The sequence below is a fragment of the Morone saxatilis genome, unplaced genomic scaffold (assembly GCF_004916995.1).
Source record: "Morone saxatilis isolate NCDOM2014 unplaced genomic scaffold, NCSU_SB_2.0 Contig16, whole genome shotgun sequence".
In the NCBI taxonomy this organism is placed as follows: Eukaryota; Metazoa; Chordata; class Actinopteri; family Moronidae; genus Morone; species Morone saxatilis.
Window position 1 is genome coordinate 14010244 of NW_023339718.1, and position 9773 is coordinate 14020016.

Consider the following 9773-nt stretch of genomic DNA (forward strand, 5'->3'; position numbering starts at 1 on the left):
TGTGTGTGTGTGTGTGTTTTCTCGTTTCATTTTATAGGTTTTACTGCATTGCTCTCACATTGTTCCTATCATCACAACATAAGCTCATTTTTAGGGTGTGTGTTTTATGTGCACATGTATGTCTTTCTTTCTCTTTCTCTCTCTCTCTCTCTCTCTACAGTAAATATCAGTATATATAGGCCTCTGTTTGTGTGTCTTTAGATGTCTCAGAAGTGAGTGAGTCACACACTTAAAGTGTCAGGTAGATCAAGTTCGGCAAGTCAGAGTGAGCAAGGTCAAAGAGACTGATCCCATTTATTCTTTAATTTGCTGAGGCATTAAATTGCATGATGTGGCTTTGCTGCAGTTTGATAATTACCAGCACATGTTTCTAATTTCAAGCTACTCAGAGACACTACTGACCCAAGTCCTCCCCTTTATCTGGTATTTTAGGAGCACAAGTGTGTGTAGGAGGCATATATGTGTGTGTCTGTTTGCTATAGCAACAATAACATGTTATAATGTGATGTTTTACTTAGTTATCGTCATTCTCACAAAGCATCTCTCATATTATGGAAATAAAAAGATATTAAATATTACATTAGTTAGCCATTATTATCACTCAGCTCACTCTGACAGATTTGTGGTTAAATCAGTAAAACCTGGAATTGTTTTCAGGGAAAGAAGAAGAAAAGAAAAGGTTCTTGTTCAGTGTGTCTAAGGCTCGCTGGCACCTGTAATGTAAGGCACTCATTACCTTCAATGATGCATTACAGCTTCCTAATGATGGAGCCACAGTAATGGACCTAACTAATGACCGGACTTAAGAAAGAACATATTCTAATAGCTGGAGCAGAACTGGAGGGAAAGTCAAGGTGTCAGGGAGGAGAAGGAATTAGATCTGTAGACGGCTGGAGAAGCTTAAATGACTGAGGTCAGACTGCAAATACAATAGATCACAGGCAATATTTTGCTTCTGTGATTAAGTTAAGACAGGAATAATTAAATAATTGAGAGTATTTATACCTAGAAATTAAATTAACATGCAGGAAAAGGCACATTGCATTAGAAATAATGACAACACACAGGGTGTGATCAAGTGGAATCAAGCTTTTATCAGAATTGTATTGCTAACCTCAGTAGATGCTCTGAGACAATAAGCTGTCAAAACTGATTTTAAAGAAGATTTGTTTTTTGTTGGCCTTAAACCCTGTATTTCTAAAATATCAAGTTCTGGGAAAGAGAGGCTTTGATTTCAAATTGATAATCATAGCTTTTCCATGGAGTTTCAGCATTTTATTGATTTTAAGGGGTGTGCAAATTTGCCAAAATCCCCATTTTGGTCATTTCTAATTTCCTAATTTTAAAATTTAAAGGATTTGTAGATGGATACAGTACATGTAGGTCTTGTTCCTTTGAGTCTTACAGGACAATATCAGATATCAGTATGATAACTGAATATAAGTTTGGTATCCTGATTGTACTGACCATTGTGATTCTTTGCCACCAGCATCAGCAGATCCCTTGTTGTCTGTGTGTGATGTTTAGTGCTGCCACCTTTTAGTCAATTAGGTGACTAATCAGGCGTTAAACTCTCTTGGTCAACTAAGAGAATTTGAGCTGAACAGTCAATGTTTATGGTCTCTTTGTGAAGAAAAAGCTTTTATTAGCCATTAAATCATCACAACATCACAAATTCTGAATGGTTTTTATTAAGTAAGAGGCCCTTCTGCATTCACCTGCACAGGCACAAGACTGAAGACACAATGCCATAGGTTAAACTAACCAGTTGACAGGTTGGAGAATGCAGAACCAGGATTGTTCTGGCTATGATGAGAGCTTAGATGAGGATTTCTGATCTGAGGATGTGTAAGGTGGTGGTAAACTTACAGTTGAGCCTCCACAGTCCACAGTAGTAGTAAGCGCCACCTAATATAACTGGAAAAGTGATGCTGCACATTCATGACTGTACTTTTCCTTTATAGGATAATAAACATATTGAAACATTCCACCTTTATGTTTAAATTTGATTAAGGTGCTGAACTTAATGTTTATGAACCACATATGGCTTTAACTTGAACTTGAGGTTGTTCTGGCTGTTTCTCTTAATTACAAAATAAAGGAGCATCCTGAACACAGAACACCTGACAGCGGGGTCAACTAGTGATGAGACATTTTTAAAGCTTCTGAACACCATCATGTTAATGGCACCTATTGTGACTTTCATTGCTGTTTTAATAACCTCCCAAACACCACCAATAACACACACACACACACACACACGCACTCACACATCCACCACACTCTCCGTGACACACGCCTCTTCTTCCTCATTAAGGAAATCGCTCTTCTTTGCTGATTATTTTATTTGAAGCCGTGATTACCGCTCTGTGCACCAGATCACGCAGTAACGGAGACCAGGCGGAGGGCAGCGGGTCTAATTGGGGCATGAGATGCGCGGGGTGGTGCAGCAAGGCTGGGTGGCCGAAGAGGGGAGCCTCTAATGGGTTTGCCTGTCTGTGGCTCTCCGCTCTCGCCTCTCTCTGCTTGCATCTCTCGGGCTCGGATGCAACGCACTTATTGGTGTGCTTCTTATTCCTCCGACTGTCATCAAATCACCTGCACAAAACTACTGTGTGATTTGTTAGAGAGCCGTTTCTGCGGATTGGAAAATCGATTTTCCTTTTAGATTTCTATAACTGAATGAATGCAGATGCCTACGAGGCGATGCAATAGGCCTGTTCGCCTACTGGTCCATGTTACAATGTGTCTGTGGTGTAAGGGATCTTATTTACGCATCTGCCTTTTGTTACTTGTATTGTTTTAACCTGTTCTGCAAAGGCCGATATGAGCAATGGATTTAACGCAGTTTGATTGCTAAAAAACCGCGGAGAGGGTGGACACGGAATTCTTGATCTTTGAAATTGCTCTACAAAATTGCATTTGTTTTTGGTGCGCTTCCATTAAAAGTGTCTCCTCGCGTGTAAACAGCCGTTCCGCACTCAGATGCGCCGCATTAACCCGGGAGGATTGTATGTGAGTGTGTTTTTACTGGGGAAGATTGATGCGGTCCAGTTAGGGAGGCTGAGTGAGACATAGAACCATTTCAAGTGGGTTTCTCTTATTACAGCAATAAGTTACAGCCTGAGGATCGGACAGCTGAGGGGATATCTGCTATCCGGGCTGTTTTCACTGCAACTAACCACAATATCAATATTTATCATGTAGGTCTTCAGAAAAGCAGGCTGTCAAAAACAACTACAACCTTTTCATTTTTGCACGTGCCTTATCTTATTATGTAAACAGAGCGTCCATATTAATGACTCTGAATTAGGTTTTGTCCTATAAAGGCAGACTAATACTTTCAACATAATAATCCAATATTAATTTATTATTGTTGTTATTGTTGTTATAAAAGTATTAGTTGTATAATTATGTATCTGTTTATCTTTATTTATGTTTCTATAGAAAGGAAATATTGGATAAAAAAAATTACCCAACACCATTTTTTATGATAATAATAATAACAACAATGACAATAATAACTTTATTTCTATAGCACTTATCTAAAAAAGGTACTTGACAAAATAAATGAGATAAAAACAAACAAACAACAAAGATAAAATATAAATAACTATAATAATAATGATAGTTCCGGTAATGCACTTTTATTTTTTAATTGTCAAAATGTTTTTTTCAAAAAAAAAAAGCAAACTTCGTCAAACTTAGACTCGGACAATAGGTTGAATAATTGCCTTCAAAATAATTTCAAATAATCCTGAATTAGAATAACACTTACTTACTTTGTAATTTACCCAATAGAATAAATTATTCATTATTCATATATTTATTAATGCTCATTTTGTGTAAGAAGATTGCAGCAGAAAGGAAAATTATCTCTTGGGTTGAGTTCATTTCAACAATTTAGCTTTTATTTATTTATTTATTTTTATATATATTTATCTATATTTATTTTCTGTTACATCAGTTGTCTTCATGCTTACACTAATTGGAAATCAAACACCTTCCAAAGCATACAGACCGTCTCTCCAGGCTCAAGCCCTTCACAAACGCAGGGTTGGCCTTACAACTCCCAACACAGAGATTCCCTCTCCTCTCTCCTGGTTTACAGGTCTGAATCAAACGAATCGAGGCTCTGCTTCTGTCGCTGATTGCTTCTCCTGAACCTTCGGGAGCTGGTCACAGCTTTCCTCATCTCAGTGGACCATGCACCAGTCCATTTCCTAAAGTTTTCACGCTGTGCCACATATAGGCTACTTCCCTGCGTCCCGGCAGATTGCGGTTGAGGAGCATAAAAGATGAGCTGCCTATGTGGCGCAGGAGGAGAGAGAGGAGTCCTCGCTCGGACGCCTCCTTTGTGCGGCTGCAAAGAAACCTATTTAGTCCCAGGCGGTGGTCTATTCACCAGGCTCGCCCTGACATCTGCCAAAAGCCCTCTCTAACCAGCACTGTCTGGAGAAGTAAGAGTGGAGCGCAGATCAATGGCTGTCCTGTTAATTGTATAATAGACCTACTTATGGACCTCTGCTAAAGGGGCACAATCGTTTAGGGTCTACCACGTCTGATTCTGTTTGAACCAAACAGGCCTAAATACCTTTAATTGCGCCCGCGTTGATGAAAAGTCGATGGGAGTTAAAGCGGCCGATCACTAACAGCGCTTAAATCCATCTGTACTCGTTTATTTATTTATTTCCTCGATTTGTCTCCACAAATCACCTGCCATGGGGGAATGGGAGCGATATTCGTTTTGTTTGTGATCCAAGGACGGGAGGGAAGTGGGGCTCTGGGGTGCTGAGGCCTGGCGTTATAAGGCTTCCCAAAGTCCACATCCTGATCTGTACAGAATATCTGCTGTTCCTCTCAATGTTAAAAACAAAAGTTCTACATACGAGGACGAATCAGCTTGAAAATTGTTTTAATTTATAGATTTTCTTAGTTAATTTGGGAAATGGATCCTCCCTTTCTGGCGTACGATTACTGTTTGTAAACTAATTCACACAGCCCAGTGATTTGAAAATTGAGATTTTGATCTGGCTCATTATTTAATGGCAGCACATTTTCTGGCTCAGATACCTGTAAGCTCCTATCTCCTCTCCTAAATAAAAGCTAGCCTTTCATGAGCTCAATACCTCCAGTATTTTACATGTAAATCCACAAACAGGAGTCCTGTCATGGCACGGGCTATATGAGATTAAACAAACACATTAAGATGTTTAACGTGGAATAATTTAAGCATGAAAAGCTAATAAATCAGAGGACGGAATGGCACAGGATTGAATTGAATTGTAGTGTTTCGTGCGCGTTTGGGGCGCGCATGCCTGCGTGCCTGCGTGCGTGCGTACGAGTGTAAAAAAAAGGGGGGGGGAAAGAGGGGGGAGTCACGTCGCTGACATTTCCAAGCTCCCGCTCTGATTGGCTCTTATTTGAGGAAGCTCACGGGTTCTTTCAACTAATAAGCGCCTCCCCACCGCTCTAAAGGGCATTATAATGCAAGGGACCTCCTTTTTTTAACCACAAACCGAATTTTCGTTCATTTAGACGATATATACTTTTTAAATTGCCCCAAAGTTGTAGGGTTTTTTTGGAGCGCCTTTCGCCCTGGAGCGGTACGCGATGCTTTCTCACGCCGACCTCCTGGATGCTCGGCTCGGTGAGTTATCCTCACTAAACTCCGGCCCTAAACTCCAGTGTAAGATTTCAACTTCTTGTTCAACCTTGTGAAGTGATAGATAGACTGTGTAGATAATTATGTTAACAGCTAAGTGGTTTATTGTTGGTCGAAGCAATTCTTTACAGTAATTTATCAGGAATGAGAAATGATCTGACAGCAAAAATGACGGTATAAAATTACGACCTTAAGCTACATTGAGTTTATTTGTCATGTTGTTTAAATGGATCTACCTGTTTGTCATAAAGGAGCGAAGCTATTTCATGTAACTCTCGTTTAAAGATGCTGCGCTTTAAGATTTGCCTTGTATATACTCAAAGCCTCTCTCCTCCTTATCCTCTCAGGGATGAAGGATGCTGCAGAGTTACTCGGACACCGAGAAGCTCTCAAGTGCCGGCTGGGTGGTGGGGTGCCAGACCAGGGGCATCCGGGAGACATGGCCCCTGGTTCAGACTCTGTAGAAGGAACGACTCTCCTGCCGGGAGAAGACATCGCCACTGTGGGATCCAACTCTGCCGGCATGCCGGTGAACGGGAAGGAGCAGGAGAAGCAGCAGCAGCAACCGCAGCAGAGCTCCGGTCAGACCTCCAGCCAGCAGAAACAGAAGCGGCACAGGACGCGCTTCACCCCGGCGCAGCTCAACGAGCTGGAGCGCAGTTTCGCCAAAACCCACTACCCTGACATCTTCATGAGGGAGGAACTCGCGCTGAGGATCGGTCTCACCGAGTCCAGAGTTCAGGTAAACGGATGTGCAATGTGGATGATTTGACCGGATGCAGACACTGGCATGCAGTGGCAGGGTGTGGTTGTCCAGATTTGATCTGTCAGCATCATATAAATGTCCAAAAATCCTCCTTTGAATCCATCTGGAAGGCATTGTGCAAAATGGGCTAGTTTCATATCAGGAGAGGGTTCAGGACCGGTGTTCTCTCTTGTAAAAGACAGTTTGGTCACTTATAATGATTTATTTTAATTAGCACAATGTATTTTCAGTTATTTGTCCCCCATAATTGTAGCCAGTAGATGTTAAGTTTTGTGTGCAAATGCTTGTAATATCAAAGCTAACGGGTGGAGTGGACAGTTACATCAAACATAACCTAAACTGTACTATTATGTACTGTCATTAAAGTGATAGAATCACTTGAAATATTTCTTTTTTAGGTTTATACACAGCACTATATCCTGCCTTACGCACAATGCATGGAAAACAACTCTGCATAAAAAGGATAGATTCGTTGTGTTCTGATATTTATAATTAAGAATTGTTTTAGAAATTTTTCAAATTCAAGCCTATTTTAAGTGAATTATATGATTCAAATATCTCATCATTTGTTTAGCCTGATAGTAAGCGATATTTATTTTAAGAAGCCGAGCCCCACCTCACATATAAAGCACTGTCCAAGGTGCTGAAACATTTCTGCTGATAACGAGCAGGAATCCAGTCGGAAATATTCAGATGGCTTTTAGAAATATTTTAGAAAATATTGCTCAACACCACCTGTGGGGTCTGTACTCGGAAATATTGAAATCGGGTGTCTGGAAGTTCTTAATATCGTTTTTTTTTTAAATTTGTTTCTGTGCAAATTTTAAATGTGGACCTGCAACATTTGCACAAAATTACACAAGTGTTATTAAGCCCTTGATAATTATTTTTATATATTTTTTTACCATAACAAACCCTGGACAAAATATTCTAGAGTATATCTAGAAGAATTTCATTTTCAAAATATAATTCCCACTTTTTACTTAATTATAGGGCGGGGATGTGTGGCACATATTTTTTTTTTGGCAAATGAAAATGTATTTAATAATAGTACTTTTTAATAATACTTTTAATTGAACATATGAACCACCTTTTAAAAAAGCTCAAACTGGCTGTGACATACAGTGCTTCTTTTTGAACAAGCATGCAGGAACATACCGAGCTCTAATAAACCAAACACATTATCAACCAATTTCAGTCTTATTTATAACAGTGAACGGGTTATTAACCAGTGATGTGAAATTCATGCAAATGATCCCACTGAAAGCAATAAAACCAGTATAATCATTAGTCACCTTAATAATCAATCCTTTATTCTATCTGCTGCAGGACGCTAACCGCTCGGTGCAGGTCTGCCCGTGCTTCGCTGTTGGTAAACATTAGTGCAGGCCCGTGCAGGTGCAGCCTTCAGTGGGCGTGTTGGCCCCGCGTGCGTGCGTGCGTGCGTGCCTCCACAGCCTCTCCTTTAAAATGCTCCATCAGCGACGTCTTAATAGGACTCAAGAATATATTGTACTTTTTTAATGGAATGAGAAATTGCATTTTCTTTCCCCCCCGAGTGTAATGGGTTTGGGCGACGTTTCACGGATGGCTGAGCGGAATGAGAGCGAGATTTCACTTTTAATACGGAGGCATCGACTCACGGGCTCGCGCGCGCATTAATCACGCCCTTGGATGATGAAATCTTTATAAAGCCCAAACAGGGACAAGCGCGCGTTTTTTAGCTGTGTACGTGGTCTCGGTGTGTTTGTGGTTCTCGCGCTTGTGCGTGTTTGGATGGGTAGATTTTATTTGTGTGTGTGTGTGTGTACAGTAATGTTTGTATTTAAGGCCACACAGTATTTAGGGCAATTTTCAGTTAATCTGCTTGTAAATAAGATGTTAGAAAGATAAATTGTTCCGCCCACTGCTGCGGAACACAAGTAATAAAACCATCTGTGACGGCTGCTTTTTTTAATACAAAGAGCCCTGTTGTATTGTATTTACGATTAAATATCCTTTGTGTTTTCACTGTTTTAGTTCCATCTATAACTGTTTAGAAGCAGAATTACACGTTAACAGCAGCAGGATGGTTGGTATTTGCAGTTTCTGAGTTATATAGGCTTTACTTAATTTTCTAATAGAGGGATTCATGAATTGTGCTTGCTATAAGACAGTGCTCCTTCAAAGATCTGCACTAGAGGTCGTGAATATATTGTGAGAAGAGGTCCTGAGGTCAGTTGCAGAAGGTCTACATTTATGTCTTGTTAATTTCGTTTGCCTCAGTGGTCAAACAGTATACGATCAGACTCAGGCCAGGCCCCATAGCTAGTAGAGAATTTGTGTTGCTCAATGACACTGTAGCAGGGTGGATCGGTTATATTGTATTATATTCTCTAGACAAGACCCCAATGTCCTATTAGAGCCCTAAAGTTTGTCTGAGTGTAGAGAGACTTTAGTGATATTATCGTGCGTAATAGTAATGTTCTCCCATGGTAACACACACAGTAGGGACATGCTTCCACCTTGCTGCCCTCCTCACGGTGTAATAAACAGATACTGCTCCAGGCATATGCTCCTCGGTCTGTGCTTCTGGTGGCTCACCGTTTTCTCTCTCTGCTTACAGGTCTGGTTTCAGAACAGACGCGCTAAGTGGAAGAAAAGGAAGAAGACCACCAATGTTTTCCGCTCCCCGGGGACGCTGCTCCCGACACCGGGCCTGCCACAGTTCTCTGCCGCGGCCGCCATGGAGAACAGCCTGTGCTCCTTCCACGCCAACGACTCTCGCTGGGCCACGGGGATGCCGGGGGTGTCCCAGCTGCAGCTCCCGCCGGCCCTGGGTCGCCAGCCGGGAATGCCACAGTCTCTGTCACAGTGCAGTCTGGGTCCAGGCCCGCCACCAAACTCCATGGGTCTCTCCAACGGCCTGTCCTCCAACGGCTCCGGTCTGCAGTCCCACCTCTACCAGTCGCATTTCCCTGGAATGTCGGCCTCTCTCTCCGGCCCCACGAACGTAACGGGCTCCCCGCAGCTGTGTAGTTCCCCGGACAGTGACATGTGGAGAGGGACAAGCATCGCGTCACTGCGGCGCAAAGCGCTGGAGCACACAGTGTCCATGAGTTTCACTTAGTGACTTTTCAAATACACGCCACCACACCCCTCTCCTCCAAACTCCCTCTCCCAGCCCAGCCCTGCGGCTCTTTTTCTGTTTTTATTCCCGCTATTTAGATCAAAACGTGAGAGCGAGCGAGCCAATCAGGCCTGAAAATGTGAGAAAATGGAGACTGTATGTGACTTCATCTAGACATAATGACAAAAAGAAAAAGGACAACACTGATGGACAAATGGAAGAAAAAAAATAAC

General features: G+C 41.7%; 1 protein-coding gene across 1 annotated transcript; it reads left to right on the top strand.

Moving 5' to 3' along the window:
* The first annotated feature begins 5613 nt into the window (after nt 1-5613).
* On the top strand, nt 5614-9773 carry LOC118326029 (homeobox protein orthopedia B-like). Its single transcript, XM_035658915.1, has 3 exons — nt 5614-5650; nt 6013-6407; nt 9037-9773. The coding sequence occupies exons 1-3, from the start codon at nt 5614-5616 to the stop codon at nt 9538-9540; spliced, it is 936 nt and encodes a 311-aa protein (XP_035514808.1). The 3' UTR covers nt 9541-9773.